The sequence below is a fragment of the Lytechinus pictus genome, chromosome 13, assembly GCF_037042905.1.
Source record: "Lytechinus pictus isolate F3 Inbred chromosome 13, Lp3.0, whole genome shotgun sequence".
Classification (NCBI taxonomy): Eukaryota; Metazoa; Echinodermata; class Echinoidea; order Temnopleuroida; family Toxopneustidae; genus Lytechinus; species Lytechinus pictus.
The window spans coordinates 9,275,987-9,293,520 of NC_087257.1; the positions used below are offsets into that span (position 1 = coordinate 9,275,987).

Sequence of the window (17,534 nt, forward strand, 5' to 3'; positions counted from 1 at the left end):
GGGTGCGCGCATGCACGTAAAGTGACGTAATATGTATATTCCGTGTGTAAACATTGCGTCGCTTCAGCGAAAATCAAGGAACTTCATCATTCATGCAAGCCTATATCTATGACTTTAGTATGCATAGGGCGATGCCTGGCGCAGGTCTAATATGGCCGCACATCGAAACTTCATCAATTCAAGTTTCAAAAACGATCCATAAATTTGGACCCATTTGAACCCCAAATTCATAAAATGCGAAAAAAATGTGGTGAAATGTAAAATAAGCTATCGGATTCTCTGAATCATTGATAGATTTGAGCTTTTTTTGAGTGGTTGGATTTCGAAGTTAAATTTGGTCTCAAAATCTAGCTCCAATCCAGCCCGTTGCGATACCCCCATATACACTGTACAGGGGTACAATCACAGAGGGGGAAATGGAATATTCCTCCGCCCTGCTATAGACTCTACCGTTAGCGATATGCTGCTATCGCGGCACTAACGCATTGACAAGCGATCCGACGTGCCTACTCAAATTTTGTGCATATCCGCGAGAGCGCTTTGGCCGTGCCTACCTCTGCTCTTCGGAGATTAGCGATAAGTCGCTAAATCAGGCATCACTTTGTGAAATTGCAATTTGCATTCGCTCAACTCTTACTCTCTTGTTCCGAAATGGGGAGGAAACACTGCAGAAGTTGAGTTTGGCAGATGTCAAGTCCGGAGGGATTAAAATAAAATGATTTGTTTGCTAGAGTGGCTAGTGACGGTCTTTCACTGTTTGTTATTGTTGCTGGTGGGCTGCTGTGTAGCCTGATACCTTGGTCACATTTGCTCTACGGCGGCCGTACGGCGAGTCGGAAACAGCCGTTTTAACATTTTATGTCCAACTACATATAGGTGGTTTGAATTAAAATTAATAAAACGTCTGTTTTCGACTCGCCGTACGGCCGCCGTAGAACAAATGTGACCAAGGTGTTAGGCCTAGCTGTATCCAGGAATGAGTGTGAGATTGAGCCTAAAGGCTGAAATGAAGACAGAAAATGTTTATCTACTATGCACGCAAGTGATGGTGAATTTTGTAGGAAAGTAATGATTTAGAGAGCTCTTAATTTGCATGTTAAGTTAATAAAGCTACATTGTAAATTATCCTCAACATCTATTACATCTTGAAAATTACTTGGAAGTTACAGAAAATCAATGTAATTTTTTGAAAAAGGAGCATCTTTATGTGCTGAGAAATACAAAGAGATGTAACCTGTTGGGCCGCTCAACTGTATGTTGCATGCATGTGGTATACAATAACTTGTGCATAGACTTTGCCGCATGCAAAAGAACAAGACAATTTTTTAAGCTTCTTTATATTGGTACTTTTTAAATATAGGTGGTTTCAAACCGCCTCGATCACAAGAATCCCCGTTAAATTACGAGAACTTTTTAGGCTGAAAAATACCCATTAATTATTCCTGCATTCACACCGCCCTGAAACATACCCTTCGGGATAAGTTCCTGAAGTTACGAGCATGCGCAGTATGGTCTGATAAGCAGCAAGGCGCGAAATTCAAAATCACTAGCCCAGCAGCAACCCATGCACGGCGCCGCACCCAACGACACGCTGGGCTAAAAGTTCCCGTAATTTGCTTTCAGACCGCCAAAATACCCACGACCTTGGAAAAATCCCCGCGAAAGTTCTCGTAATTTCGCCAAGTACCTACTATTTATCGGGTATTTTCTTTCGGGGATATTACGCGTAGTTTGCTTTCACACCGCCAAAATACCTGGTATTTTCTGATCGGGGTAAATTTCCCGATCAGAGAATACCTGGAACTGGCGAACTTCGAGGCGGTCTGAAACCACCTTATGAGTATTTATAGCAATCTTGATGTATCTTATCTGATTCCTATGATCCCTTAACTTAACTTTCAGCCATGTCCATCATGCTTATATTTTTGCAAAAATGTAATATTTGCATCCCTATGGCAAGCTATCTCAGTCATAGTGCCACCTTGCAACAAATATTTGATTAATTATGAGAAAGCTCTTCATAGACACTTTGTTGTATGTTTCTAAAAAGTGATATATTTAACAGAATCTGTTACAGATTTTGCTAGATCTTGTATGTCTATTAAAGGAAAAAGTGATGGACCCACAAACCTCTTTATGATGATGATTATTGGTGGCCCGTTTATTTACTATGAAATGCATGAATAACTGATAATTGTAATGTTCATATTAAGTAAAAAAAACAAATTTTTTTTTAGGAGATCCGAGACCAACAAGGAAAACATTTGTCATGTTGCCCTCCCCGGGCTTTGCCCATAGGAAATCCTGTACAAAACAGAGGGCGATATTGGCCATATTTCTGCTTGTACGATTTCGCAGTAGGAGCTGATTTCGATCGCTAATTTCAGTATTTCAGAAATATGGCTGGAACCAGTTTATAAAAACCAACGCATTGTAGATAATGCGCGGCACGGCCAGTGCATACACAAACGTAACCCAAGTGCAAGATTTCTACACGTTGAGTGTATGAGTGTGCGACCATGCATGATGTGCGACTGCAAGGTAACAATAACGTCACAATTGCTTATTAAGGGTTTCTTCGCTAAGGTCGTGAATAACCTGAAATCAGAAGTAGTGATAAGCAAACGGGCATATAAATTGTTCCAAATAGTAGCTTAAATTACACATTGAACAGCCTTAGGTAATTATAATAATATTGACTGCTCTATTTTCGGGAAACATATTGCCCTCGTCTAAAGACTCGGGCCAATATGATCCTGTTGCGGGCGACATATTTGATGTTCCCCTCAAGGCCAGTCAATATTATATAAATATATTTTTAAGTATTCATAAGAAGTAAGTACCGGGGTAAATATTCCTTTTTCATCTCTTTATTTTTCATGCATTCATTTGTTTGTTTGTTTGTTCGTTCGTTCATTATTGTGTCTGTTATTACAATTAAGATCATTAGTATGATTGTTGATGTTGTAATTATTGTTGTTGTTATTATTATCATCATCATCATCATCATTTTTATTATATTTATTGGTAGATATTAATATTATCATCATCAGAATTGCTGTACTAGACAGATCAAGATCAAGGGATGTGCATTTTGCTAGGTAGATCTAACAATTGTCGAGACAAACTTACTATTACCAAAATCTATTATAATATGAAAACATCTTCCTGTAATAATCAGGATATTTGTTTATGTTAAACCAAAGACATTGTATATAACCAAGTGATAAACTTCAGTACCCATACAAAAACAAGCATTATGTGCATACAAGTGTAGGTACATTAAATGTGCCTGGGCCCGTTTTCTGAAGTCGGGTTTAATTTAAACTCTGGTAAAATGTGGTTTAACTACATGGATAGCCAATGTTGACAAAATCTCTAACAGTAGCGGTTTAAATGTATCAGCTCATTTTAATCTTATAATGTAAATCATTCATAAATGTCAGGGAAGGATAGATAACGTAGTGTTCTTCAACTTATATTATTAGGGAGGAGCGTAGTAAACATACTGTAATAAACGTACTATGCAAAGAAGATTTTGACATTTTGGCTTCTCACAATTTTAGCATAGAGTTAGACTGTCGTCCAGGACAGGTTAAACCCAACTTCAGAATATGGGCCATGGGCCCTATGCAGGACCTCTCTCTCTCTCTCTCTCTCTCACACACACATTAAAAAAACAATTACCACTAGATTTTTCGTATTTGAAGGATGTATGTGGACCAATCACCTCAGCATTTGAAGCAGATACATGTATTTGACAAAGAACAATTCTTATTGAGTGAAATAAAAGGAATGTGCTTTGAAAATCGAAGTTTACAAATTATGGTGTGTATGGATATGATTCACAAGGTATTTTGCTTTTTTTAAATTCAAATAATATTGTGCACTTGCTGTATGCATTTGAATTTTTTAGCTTGCAAATTTCAGTCAATTTCTTTTTTACAAATTATTAGCAATATGTTTTTTAACTCACCTGTGTAGTCACATCAAATATTACGAGGTAGAAATATCTGAAAGAACCTAATGTTGTGGTGGGAATTATAGTGGTTAAAACACATTCCCCAAAATGATTTTTAATGAGGACCACCATTTGTATTGAGTAAACTAGTTCAATATGATGTAAAATCTTGTAGTCTACTTCTAAACACAGGATTTGAAAAAAATAGTACTTTTGCAAAAATAATTCCAACTATAGTATAGTCTGAAGCTGGTAGTTTTTCTTGTTGTTCATTAGGTTTTTTTTTTTTTTTTTTTTTTACAAACCTTATTTGTGTCCTAACTTTAAATGGTGTGCCAGGAAAGATTCTGTCATCACCATTTGTGAACACAAGAAATCTTCTGCCCTATGGATATTCTTTCATGACTTGTTTATTTTTTCTGTATATGCGACACGAGAGAGAGAAAAAAGAGAAAGAAAGAAGGAATGAAGAAAAAAGAGAAAGAAAGAAGGAATGAAGGAAGGAAGGAAGGACGGAAAGAAAGAAAGAAAGAAAGAAAGAAAGAAAGAAAGAAAGAAAGAAAGAAAGAAAGAAAGAAAGAAAGAAAGAAAGAAAGAAAGAAAGAAAGAAAGAAAGAAAGAAAGAAAGAAAGAAAGAAAGAAAGAAAGAAAGAAAGAAAGAAAGAAAGAAAGAAAGAAAGAAAGAAAGAAAGAAAGAAAGAAAGAAAGAAAGAAAGAAAGAAAGAAAGAAAGAAAGAAAGAAAGAAAGAAAGAAAGAAAGAAAGAAAGAAAGAAAGAAAGAAAGAAAGAAAGAAAGAAAGAAAGAAAGAAAGAAAGAAAGAAAGAAAGAAAGAAAGAAAGAAAGAAAGAAAGAAAGAAAGAAAGAAAGAAAGAAAGAAAGAAAGAAAGAAAGAAAGAAAGAAAGGAAGGAAGGAAGGAAGGAAGAAAGAAATTGTAGATCGCTATCGTGAAAATTTGGCAATTTAGCCAGAATGAAAATATGATTATAAGATCATTTTACCTTAGTTTATCATGTGTTTTTCATTGAGCCCTTTTCACATTTTCTCTCTCTCTCTCCTTCCATCTCTCCACTCCCCCTCTCTCTGGCCGTTTTCCCCTTTTCCTCACTCTCTCTCTATCTGTCTTTCACTCTCGGTTTTTGTTTTACATTTTCTTAGTTGTCATTTCACCGTCATTAAAATCTCTTTGAAAAAGTGAGAAAGAAAAAAATAAAGAAATATACAGATTGGTGTAATTGTACAAGAAAGAGAAAGGGAGAGGAATAAAGAAGGGGGGGGGGGGGTTACACCATATAATGTACAAATGTAGTCAATTCAGTTTTTCAATTTCACATAATTTATTATTACATGTATATAAGCACAGAGTAATTGCATGATCATATGATTTAATGCATCTTACTTTGTTATTTCAGCCGGAATGTCATTTTACATAAAAAAAATATTATGTTCTTTCAACCAGATCTGAACTCAGAAAGATGTAGATTATGTCTTTTGAGTTCCACATATTGAGAACATTATATTCAGTTAGGCACATTTAAAACTCTATGATTTCTTCCTATTACTCTTTGTCATCTTGACCCCTAAAGGAGAACACTAAAACTGCCACAACAACATCATCAAGCTCGTCAACTGCAGGATCGTCAACAAGCAAACAGGTACCGAAATTCCCCGCGTGCATAGCCTCGTCAAAAGACGCCCACAAACTCAAACCCTTGTATGTCCGCAGCTGAATGTAGACATCCCAAAGTGCATTTGTGCATGCGCTGTTGCTCATTTCTACAAGAAAATTTGTGTTGTTTTCTTTTGTTTCTTCATATTCCTCTCCCTAAACAATGCAGTGGTATGTTTCACCGAAAAACGATTAATGGCCATTGACGATTGTATTTGACATGTAATGCAGTAGAAATAGTTTTGTCAGCAAAATTAAAAAAAGAGATAAAAAAATCCTAGAAACCCGCTTTTTCAGTTTGTTATCCCAATCCACTTTCCTCCTCTAGCAAATAATTTCTGTTGCAAAGAATATATTCCTGAAATTACAATGATGCACTCTGTGTATGTGTTAAACTGGATGACAAATTATAGCATATTCTTGTATCCTCAATGTGAACACAGGGTTCGTGTTCTAACCTGTTCGTGAATGTTCCTAAAGCGTTCATTTTTGTGACTGTGAACACACCTTTTGAGATCGTGTTGTTGATGGCATGTGCATTGTTTGAGACATTGATTTTTTTTAGATAGAGAATTCAACACTGCATATGCTCATGTACTTGTGCATCTGGTTACTTTGACATTTCTTATCTTGTGTTTTCCTTAAATGATTGTAATTGTTTTCAAAGCATACCTTTGTGGTATTTGTATTGTGTGCTTGATGATAGCTGACAATAGTTTTTTTTTCTGGAAGTACTTGCACATAATATTTAATCACCTTCAAATCCGTTCTATAAATCTTCATCAAATTAATATACAAATTTATAGAAAGGCTTGGCCTTTAATTGTGCTTATTGTAGCAGTTGTCACGATTTACAATGTAATTTATAATAACTTATTCAGCATGTTGATACTTTTATTATCATTATTTTTATTGTTTTTTGTTGGGGGGGTGGGAGGATTTACCTAAAAGCAGAATTTCCTCTTGTAAAAAAAATACAATGGATCAGTGAAATTTGAAGTCCAGGGATGTGTCCCATATTGGTTCATCAACATTTTCCATTTTAAAATCAAACATAATTATGCTATCAAGTTAGGGTTAATGAGATCACTTTAAATATAAAATTCAAATGCTATATACAGTGCAGCAAGATTTCAAAGTAGAATACTTAAAAAAAGATGAAGTGACTCCAAAAAAGTGACCCTTTTTCAGCATTTTGCTTTTCTTAAGCTTTCTCTTTTCAGCTGCATTATTGACTTGTTCTTTAGTGCATTGATTCATACATATATATGCAGCCATTGTAGTATAGGTACATTTATCAACTATAAACAAATTATTAACTTTTATGCAATTACTGAGCTGTACTTTCGTTTACAGCCCCTTTTCCTTTTGTTGCATATAATGTATGTAGCGACATACAGATAAAATAATTTGATATATATACATTCATTCTGTACATTTTTACAGTATATACAGGTAGTACAATATATATTGCAAGGCAAGATATACAGATATTTCACTAACATTATGTAATAATAGCAATAAATAGATTAAATATGTGATATTTATCACTTTGAAGCACAAATTTCACTTGAAGATATGAAATGAAGTTAATTTGTGTGCGTAATCAGCACTTGCGATATTTAAAAAGAATGCATAGCAAATACAGTTCAGATACATGTTTTAAATAGGCAGTGAAACCCTTGTAGTGGTTTGCTTGGTTGCATCTTGTACAGTACTTGAATACATACTTCTGAAATAGATTGAGCAGTAGTTACTTTTCCATGACAAAATTGTGTGAATTTCCTGCATGACGTGGATTACGAGAGTATAGTCAATGTTGAGAGATCATTGATTTTCCTCTGTCCATTTTTATAATGTCATTTCGTCACATGTATCTTCATAATGAGGGTGCGCTGTCACGCCGTGTGACCTCAATGTTGTACTGCTTGGGCACCAAGTCAAAGTGGACCTCCGGTTCAAGGGTGGGCTGTTGGGCCCCCTCACCACTGGGCACCGCAATGTTCAGTTGCTGCAGCAGGCAAGCAGAGAGGATGATGATCTCGGACTTGCCGATGTTCTTTCCCAGGCAGGCTCTCCTGCCCGTGGAGAAAGGCATGAAGTGAGGAAAGTCCTTCATGTTGCGTAGCTGGCCGTTGTCGTCGAGGAAACGCTCGGGGCGGAATTGTTCCGGGTTTTCCCAGGTAGTTTTGTTGTGATTGATTGCCCAGAAGTTGGCCAAAACTTGTGTACCTGGGGTAAGGGATAAAATGAAATCTTTTTGTTATTGGGATGAACATTCAGTCATTTTATTGACTTATTATGTAATATTGAGTTTATTTTGATTTTTTTCCCTTGACCAGGAGGAAACGATTCATCGATTCACTCTGTGGACACCATTTTTAGTTATGGTTTCACCTGATGTACATACATGTAGTCCAGCAATCATTTGGCAGGCTTTATTGTCAAGATGATTGATAAAATATGATACATTCCACAAATTTGAATGTGTTTTTAATTCATCCCTATCTGCCCATTGAAAACTGGTAAATTTCAGCATAATACTCGATATGTATTAGCAAAACATACATTTTCCCTAGCTTGAATTTTCTCAGGCATGGAACTCAATTGGGTTATTAATAGAAATGTATGAGAAACTCACCAGCAGGAATGTGGTAGCCATTGAGGGTTGTATCACACACAGCAGCATGAGGAACGCCGAGCAGAGACAGACAGCTGAAACGGAGGGTCTCGTAGAAGGTAGCGCCTGTAAGGAAAACAAGTGTAAAGAGGCTAGAGATTAGTTGATTTGTAAATCGAGATTCTTGTTTGTATTCTAGAGAGTAAAAATTAAAAAACCCATCTTATTCCAGGTTATATATTTTTTATGATTTTGTTAAAAAATGTGTCTACCATACAATTCTTTTATAGACTAATCTGTATTTTATTTATGTTATTTATTTTTATTTTTTTTATTTATGATTTTTTTTTTTTTGGGGGGTTAGTGTAATCATCTCTGATTAAATATATATAATACTTTACTTTTATTATTTTACTTTATAGCCAGCGTTCATGAAATCTTTATTTCTCCCAACTTAACCCTCCTTGTTTCTACTCATTTTAATCAATTTTAAAAAGACATGATAATCATTTGGTCACAATTAGTATCTGAAGTAATGATCAAAGCATAACTTTTTAAATGTTTCAAATGAAAAAAAAAACTTGAAGAATGTAATGCATTGGCCTCTAGAGGGTGCCCTTCCCTCAAAAATTATCAAATCATCCCATGGAGAAATTACCCTCCTGTGCAGATAAGGTAAAGAAGAGAGACTTACATAGATATGGGAGCGCCTGCTCGTCTTCCAGACACGGTGTCCTGTCACCAATAACTCGATCAATTTCTTCTTGAACTCGCCTCTGAACTTCAGGGAACATGGCCATGTAGAGGAGGACCCAGAGTAAGGCATTGTTGATCGTGTCCGTTCCTGAAGAATTGAAAAAAAAGGAAAATGGGTTTGTTAAGTTATGATTTATGTGACTTGCTCTTGGGTATTTCTTTATGGTGGACAAACTTTAGGCATTATTTCATCAAGGGTTCTGGTAGGGTCCTGGATTATGTTGGTGCTTGCAATTGTCGTGATTACTAAGATTTAAAAAATATTCCATTGGGTTTATACTCTTTGGGATTTGATGCTTTGGATATTCCCATTTCACCCTTCCCTCACCCACGCTACTGTTTGATTGATGCATGAAGCATGCAAAAAAAACGATTGCTCTTTTTCGAGGAATGCTTCATTTGTTTGTTAATGCTTTGATTTTTTCCCACTTTCTTTTAGAGAGATTGATTAAGCTCATTATCCCTCCTACATCAAAGAGTGGGTTATTACCTTTTGGGAAAATTCTGAGCTTCACGTTTGGATCACGTGCGTAGGCGATTTGATAAATGTTATATCGTTTTGGGGGAAATATTTTGCTTGTTTTTTCTGTAGGGTAGATTGTTCGGTCGAGACAGGGCAAGAATAATTGTGCCAAGCTCTGGAGGGGGTGGTTCGAGGTGACAAAGAATTGGGGTAAATGGAGTGGATATTTATAGAGAAGGTTTCCTCCTTGCTGCCTTTAGCCATTTGCTGCCAGACGGTTTTGTGCTGGAGCAATTTGTGAGGCTAATCCCTCCCCAAGTTTTGGTGGTGTATTTGAAAGGTCTCTTATCCCCCAAAATAGTTTAAGAAAAGAAAGTGTTTACTTTGCAGCTTTGGAAGGTTGATTTAATGGTGTAAGAGTTAAAAGTTTCAAGTGCACTTCAACGGTGATCTTTTTTAGGTCAATGTTAGATTTTGCTTTTTAAAAGACTGAAATACATTGCAACCTGAGTTTAACTGATATCCCAAAATAAATACTAAAACCCAGACAGTTACAGTACTATCGCATCACAAATGGAGTTTTATCATCATTAAAAAGACAAACTAATGTTATTGACAGGGTATATATAGAATGAAAAAGAAAGTATCATTGAGAGATATTGATAGAGTTAATTTTCCTATTTCTAAGGATAAATTATTATAAAAAAATAGAAATACTCATTAGGATTTAGACTTGACACCTTTTTTTATTGAAAAGATATGATTTTAATTTTGATCAATATAAAAACATCCTTTACATCATTATAATTTTTAAATTGCTAATACCCCAAAAGTCACTTTTATTCTTGAAATTCGTCAGTGTCAAGATTATTTGTATTTCTCCATCAATATAATTTTTTTTTGTCTGACTTGGAGGAAAAATTTGTTGATTCAGAAATTCTGATGATGATGACTTCCTCAGTGTATTTAAGGGCACTTTTGAAATAACCCGAGGCACTGCGTCTAATCCAAGCAATTACAGAAAATGGTTACAAAAATAATCATGCCACTAAGAAGGCGGATCAAGTTCACATTACGCAGTCAGTGCACTTGTCAGGGCGGGAGAGACGACTCCAAAAACATTGTTGGCCCTCGTCGCTAAGATTTCTCTTTCTTTTTTCAGACTGTATCAGTTTGTTTTCCATGCACTGGGAAAGTTCGGACCAAGGTCAATGATCCCTGGTATTCCGAAATATAGCTCTGCAACTCTGGCAAATTTCTGATTTTATTTTCTTTTTTATTCCACCCGTAAGCTTGGAATTGATTTTGGCTCTTTATTATGCCGTTTTTTGTACTTGAAGGAATTTGCTTACAAAGAGTGAATGCAAGCCTTTTGAATGTGATATTTAGACTGTAGAAAATCTTTTAGTTGAATTGGTAAGAGATTGGTAAGATGGAATATTAAGAAGCTTATTTGGGGGCTGAAGAAGAATGCTACTTTATAGGGATAGCTAGGTTGATATTTATTGGAGTGTGCCTGTCCAACCTATGAAAATATTAGGAGAATAATAGTAAAACTTGCATCAAGGAAAGTTATTATAACAAACCATTTGAAAAGGAGACATTTTTTGTGAAACAAAAGACAAAATGAAGGAAGACCTACCTGCAAAGAAGATTGTCCAGATGTTGGTGATGATGTGAAGCGGTGAAAGGAGCCTCAAGGTTTCCATGTCACCGGCTTCCTCTGCATCTTGTGAGACCTTGATGAGAGCATCCACCATGTCACGGATCTCTCCTTCTTGGTATGTCTCTTTGTGTTCCTCATAGAACCTAAGCAGCATGTTGTCCCTCTTGTCCCTGGCATCAGCCAAGTCCTTCATCCAGGGGTTTGGGTACCTTTGAAGCCAAGGAATCAGATTGACGGGATGGACTGGAGACACGCCCTTCATGATGCGGGCAGAGTAGTCGAAGATCTCCTGGAGTTCGTCATCGCCTTTCTGGTAGCGTTTCCCAAAGGCGATGTTGTGCAGGATGTTGAGGGACACCAGGTTGATGTCCTCCCGAGGGTTAAAGGCATTCCCGTTGTAGGACTCAAACTGCTTGATGAGATCTTGTGCCTCTTCAACCAGTTTGTCCCCGAGGCTGGTGTAGGTGACTGCCTGGAAGGCATGCTTCATGAGCTTGGTGTGAATGCGGAAGTCGTGCTTCTTCTGGCATGCCATGAATCCCTTACTGACAAAGAACTCGATTGAAAAGACACTTGGGCGGTTGGTGAAGTAAGGTCCGTTGTAAGCTGTTTTGACGGCCTGGGCGTCGTTGAGAACCACCACACGCTGACGGCCCAACTTAATGCTGAAGACGTTGCCAAACCTTGCAGCCATGTCTGTAAGGGAGAGGTGCAGTGCCTTTGATTTGATTTGCAAGACATTGCCGATGAACGGAAGTGATGTGGGACCTAGGGGAACCTTGTTGATGTTGAAGTCTATCCACTCTTGACAGTAGTAGATGATGATGCTTACAATAATCATTAGAGGGATGAGGATTGGGGCCATACTCCCATGAGCTTTGGTCACTGGCTGGAGAGCTGGTGTCTTAATACTGATCCTGCAGATATAAAAAAAAGAAAAGAAAAATGTAATTAATATACAGTTGGATAATTAGTTGTGATGCCACATATTTATAATTCTTCAGGTATGAAATATTGAAAATAAAACAAACACAGTAATATATACTCACCAAAAGGGTTTTGATGTGAATGAATAAATTTGGGGACCTTGGTATCACAACAGGTCATAGCTTCTCCCTAAGTTTCAAGTCACAGAAATACACCACTCAGATTCCAGAAAGATTTACAAATGATCCTTTGACAATACGCTCCTGCATTATATAGATATTCCTCCGAAGAGAGTGCATTTACACCAGACCCATGAAACTTGAATTTTTTTGTGAAACGTTCCCCCCCCTCATCACACTCCAGACATTTTCAACTTTGACCTGTGCGGACAGAGCCTTGCTGATGCCATTTCCACCGGAACATAATCCTTCTCAGCTCGGTTTGAACCTCATTAAAAATCCATCCCTTTCCAAGGGAAAGGTTAATCAAATATGCAAGTTAATTTGAGAAACGGGGTATTTGGTGAGATCGAATGAAAATCACCATGCTGCAATAATCCACAATTCCAACAAGAGTTTAAAATGTATCAAAAGAAGAGGAGCAGGGCTGTTCCTCTACGTTGGCAGACTACCTCTTTCTCCGCTGGTGTTTATACTTTATGGGAAAGCCAAAGCCGATCATTTGTTTTTAGTTGTAGGATTGATTCATTCATTCAACGATATCCTCCCCAGCTTGTATATAAATCTAGATGTATAGTTTTACCTGTAATGCGAACTTGACATTCCACCCTGTCACCCATCCCTCTATTCCCTTCACATCCAGTGGCTTTTCATCCAGAGTCCTTATCGCATCAGCCCTGATTGTCAATCAACTCCCCCTGCCTCCCGATTGGTCAATGGCCAGCCCTGCAGGCACGCCCACTTTCATTCATTATTTCCAGCAAGGTCAGAGAACATTTGCAGCCAGCTGATTGGCTAGGACTCCATTCCCCGCCCACTTTCTCTCCCTGTGTGTTCTACACACACACAGTGCACAGGATATGTGGAGTGTTATGTACATGTACTATGCATTTAGCATGAGTGAAAGTTAAGGTGGCATATTAATGAATTTGACATTGGAAATGTCTATTGGATTGGATGGAAGCCAGGAGCCGGTTCCTCATAGTAGTAAAGCATTACTTTCCAATATTCTTGCCATCATTGATGTTATCCGTCAACTTTTCCACATAGGAATTCATTAGTATTTTTTGTTTTTTTGATTGTCATGTAGATGAGTGTTTTTGCCCAATTCAGAAAATTAACATATAAGAATTCAGGTTTTCACTTGATATTATGGATAAAAGATTCAGTGTTATTATTCTTTTTTTTTATGTTGAAATTGGTTAAATCTACATTTTAAGTCTACAAGAATTATGTTAGCTAGTCTTTTTATTACTCTATGTTGTTGCTAATACTTAGGGGTCTACTTGTCGAATCAATACAAAACAAATGAATGGATGAATACAACAAACTTTGCATCCTACAAATTTTTGTTTCAATAGTAAATTTGCTGTTATTATTCATCTACCATGCGATACGATATAATATCCCATGATGACAGATGCAGATTTGATAGTACTATCTGCCTTGTCCTTCAACTTTAACCACGGTGATAGCCCTTTTATGATATGAAACTGATCACTTCTAATCTTATAAATTCCATGGAGACTGGGGACACCAAAATAAACATAGAAAAAATACTGTTATGAAATCAGATAATTCCCCAGGGGAAGATCCGTGTGGGCAAAAATTATCCGTACCCCAAAATAGTTTGATTTTGGTTTTGCTATTACGTTTGTTTGGGTTGGTCAGCACTGATAATAGATCTTGGTGGTTTGTCATTGTTTTGACTGAATTCCTGAGGCCAAGTTCATATCCCATGGTTATTCACTTATTATAGCTGACCGCCGCCAAGCGTCGGATCGACGGTGGCTTGCGAACTACTTCCAGATTTCTTAAGGGATTTCCCGTCTTCCGACTTCCCGTTATGATATTGGAATAAAAACATTTCTCCTAGTCTATTGAATATTTATTGATATCTTAAGTAACATTCTGCAGAAAATATATGTAGTTTTTTTTATTGAAAAGACTGTTAAACATATGTAAATATTTACAACAACTGGCATTAACATCTTTATGATAGAAATGACATGGATGAAAAGACTTTTTTAATAATAGTCAATATTCTCAATAAACAAAAAATATTCACATTCCACTTTAGATTTGAGAGAAATCATGTATTATTCATGCCCCATCTAAATATGCTAGAAGTTATTCAAATGAAAACACTGTAAAAAGTTTGAAGTTTTATGTAATTTAAAGGTCAAGTCCATCCCAGAAAATTGTTGATTTAAATCGATAGAGAAAAATCAAACAAACATAACGCTGCACATTTCATCGAAATCGGATGTAAAATAAGAAAGTTATGACATTTTTAAGTTTCGCTTATTTTTCACAAAACAGTGACGGATATGCGATATGCACAACTCAGCGATATGCAAACGAGAGAGTCGATGATGTCCATCACTCACTATTTCTTTTGTTTTTTTATTGTTTGAATAATACAATATATCAATTTTTACAAATTTTACAATAAGGACCAACTTAACTTAACCATAAACTGTTAAAATAATGGTAATTCCACATGTTCAGGGAGACATAAAACTTTGTTTCACTTGACAAGGAGGAGAAAAGTAGAATATTTCATTTTTCATATAATAAAATACAAAAGAAATAGTGAGTGGGTGACGTCATCAATCTGCCAATTTGCATACCGATCAGGATGTGCATATAACTGTTTTGTGAATTTAAGTGAAACTTTAAAATGTCATAACTTTGTTATTTTACATCCGATTTTGATGAAATTTTCAGTGTTTTGCATGTTGGATTTTTCTCCTTTTTTTCAAATCAACTTTTTGTTGGGGTGGACTTCTCCTTTAAGATCTTACAGAAATAAAGTCTATTTTTATTTTTTTGGAACTGAAGTGGTCATCCTTCCACCTGTTCTGCCTCTCTCCTTCGCTCTCCATCTCTCTTCCTCACTCTCCATCTCTCTTCCTCACTCTCCATCTCTCACCCTCTCTCTCCTTGGGTCACACGCAATCTACAACTTCCACCCAAAGCCCTCGGGGGCTACACTTGACCACTGGTCAGCGGAGAGAGTGACCGTGACGTCATAATTAGCGACATTGAACTCCGGAGGCAAGCATGTATGAATTCAGCCTGCCATGGCCCAGTCAAAACAATTGGCAAAACCACTTGGTCCTGATGATTTATGACCCTCCTTGGTGTGGCAAATTCAAGTTCAATGACTAAATCAGACTTTTTATATTTTTGTCAGATTACTTGTTCAATATGAATAATAATACCTAATTTGAGTATGGGAAATACATTTGATAGGCCAAAAAACCTTTTATGGTATTTTATTTATTTTTTATACAAAACTGAAAATTCAGAGAATTAATTTTGGAGGTGATAAAAGATTTCAAAAGCATGTACATGTTGTTTGTTTTGGAATACACATTTAATTTAGAGTCAAGAATGACAACAAAATGACAGGATCTCTTCATTGAAAAGTTTTTTACATAGATTTAAAAGTGTTTTTTTTATAGATAAATATAAATTATTATAATGAAAAGTTCTAGATAATTAATATAATTTAATGAATATTCAATAAAGTGAAAAGAAGATTGAGATTATTGAAAATGATTGTTTATATACAATAGTATTGGGAGAAAAACTAGAAATTAAATTTAATAATTTTACTTGATTGTTATTTTTTAAATACCATGCACTGTGATACAATGAAACGAGCATAAATGAATGGGAAAATAAATATTTACAACAGAAGTACAAGAGAGTATTAAGTATGACATTGTCAGAAGAATGCATTTGTATTAATTATTTCCTTTGCACTCTTAATAAAGAAAAAAAGATGGGAACATTACAATGTTCAATAATTATATTTATAGATATATTTATTGTACATTAAAATGCAAGATTAAAAGTTAAAAGTAAAAAAAATCACTTACATGTCAAAAAGATTTACAGTGAAGTTCTCATCGCTGTGCCTTGCTGGAAGAATAACCGATGTTGGATGCAGCTGCAACAGAACTTGTGATGTTGAATCCATTCTTGATAAAGTGAAATTGTTTCTTAGTTGATGTAAAGAATATCCAAACTCTGAATGAAGTCTCTATCACTTTTACAAACTCTTTTATATCTTTTTCATTCCCATTTTTTTCTTTTCCCCTGTCATGCTAACTCTTAAGGACACGTGCCACCAGAGATGTCCTCTAAAAACATTTAACCAACACCTCAGTGGGAGGGGCTTAAAGTTAGGTGATAAAAAAGTTGTGCTCTCTCTGGCAACTGTTATCACTCTCTCTGTTTCTCTGTCCCACTCTCTCAATCTCTGTCCCGCTCCCTCCATCTCTATCTCCCTTAGTCCTTTACTTCCAGTGGCTAATCTAGTTTGTTATCTGCGGGAGGAAGTCGGTGCGGAAGTAGGCTGAGCTATTATGTTGTAGTTAGTGGGGGTTGGATGGTTGTAGGGGCATTACCTTGGAGAGACGTTAACCTAGAACGTTGCTCAACGGCTTGCTAGGTGTGCAGGTGTCGGTACTCACTCCTGTCACCCGGTGGCTGGGGACACTCTGCGGAGAGCAGTTAGGGGTGTGGGAGGGAAGAATTAACAAGTGATGTTATTACTATTATGATATAATAAGGATAATGATATATACCTGGAACACCCAAACAACTGATGGGGGTCTATATTTTTGAAATCCTTATTTTTTGTTTGTTTGGCAGGCAATGTTAGGTTTTTGCCAAGTTTGGTAGTTTATTTTACATGGCACCATTTCATGTTTATTCACTGTTTATGATTTCTTTCTTTGATGTGCTTTATTATATTGATTAAGGAATATGATTTCTAACTTTGTTCTGATTTTGTCATCTTTTGGTTAATGGCCACTACTTTCCTCTTTTTCTATTTTTATTCCTTTGACAAATTGTGTATTTTTCCTGTACCCACAATATTTGCTTTGTTTAGTTTAGTTTTTGTATTTCTTTTGTTTTTTAACATAGAAGATACAGGTATCTTAATAGGTCATTTATTGTGAATATGGTAGTGTTCAATCATTGAATATAGGTCCCTTATGCTTGATTCAAACAAAAAAAATCTCTATTCAACCTTGCATTAGGTAGACAAATTTATCATCAAATGTCAGGATGGAATTTTAATCAATAATATTTGACATCTATAATTTATTATTTTTAAATGAAAAACCAGGTCTATGCATATTCATGTCACCAAAGATTTGAAAATACAATGTACACCACATTGCCACTTTTGAACCAAACACTTCAGATAAAATTTGATATGAAAAATAAAATTGAGGTTAAGGAAAGAATAAATGCGCATGAAGATATTATTT

At 36.0% G+C, this 17,534-nt stretch overlaps 1 protein-coding gene across 2 annotated transcripts; it reads right to left on the reverse strand.

The window, feature by feature from the left end:
- Positions 1–5,283: 5,283 nt before the first annotated feature.
- LOC129274984 (cytochrome P450 1A1-like) lies at positions 5,284–17,261 on the reverse strand. Of its 2 annotated transcripts, none has more exons than XM_054911741.2 (5): positions 16,131–17,261; positions 11,111–12,051; positions 8,944–9,093; positions 8,271–8,375; positions 5,284–7,861 (listed from the first exon to the last, which is right to left on the reverse strand). In XM_054911741.2, the coding sequence occupies exons 1-5, from the start codon at positions 16,229–16,231 to the stop codon at positions 7,509–7,511; spliced, it is 1,650 nt and encodes a 549-aa protein (XP_054767716.2). In that variant the 5' UTR covers positions 16,232–17,261; the 3' UTR covers positions 5,284–7,508. The 2 variants fall into 2 exon arrangements, with proteins under 2 accessions (XP_054767716.2, XP_054767717.2); XM_054911742.2 differs by lacking the exon at positions 16,131–17,261 and adding an exon at positions 12,184–12,877.
- Positions 17,262–17,534: the final 273 nt, after the last annotated feature.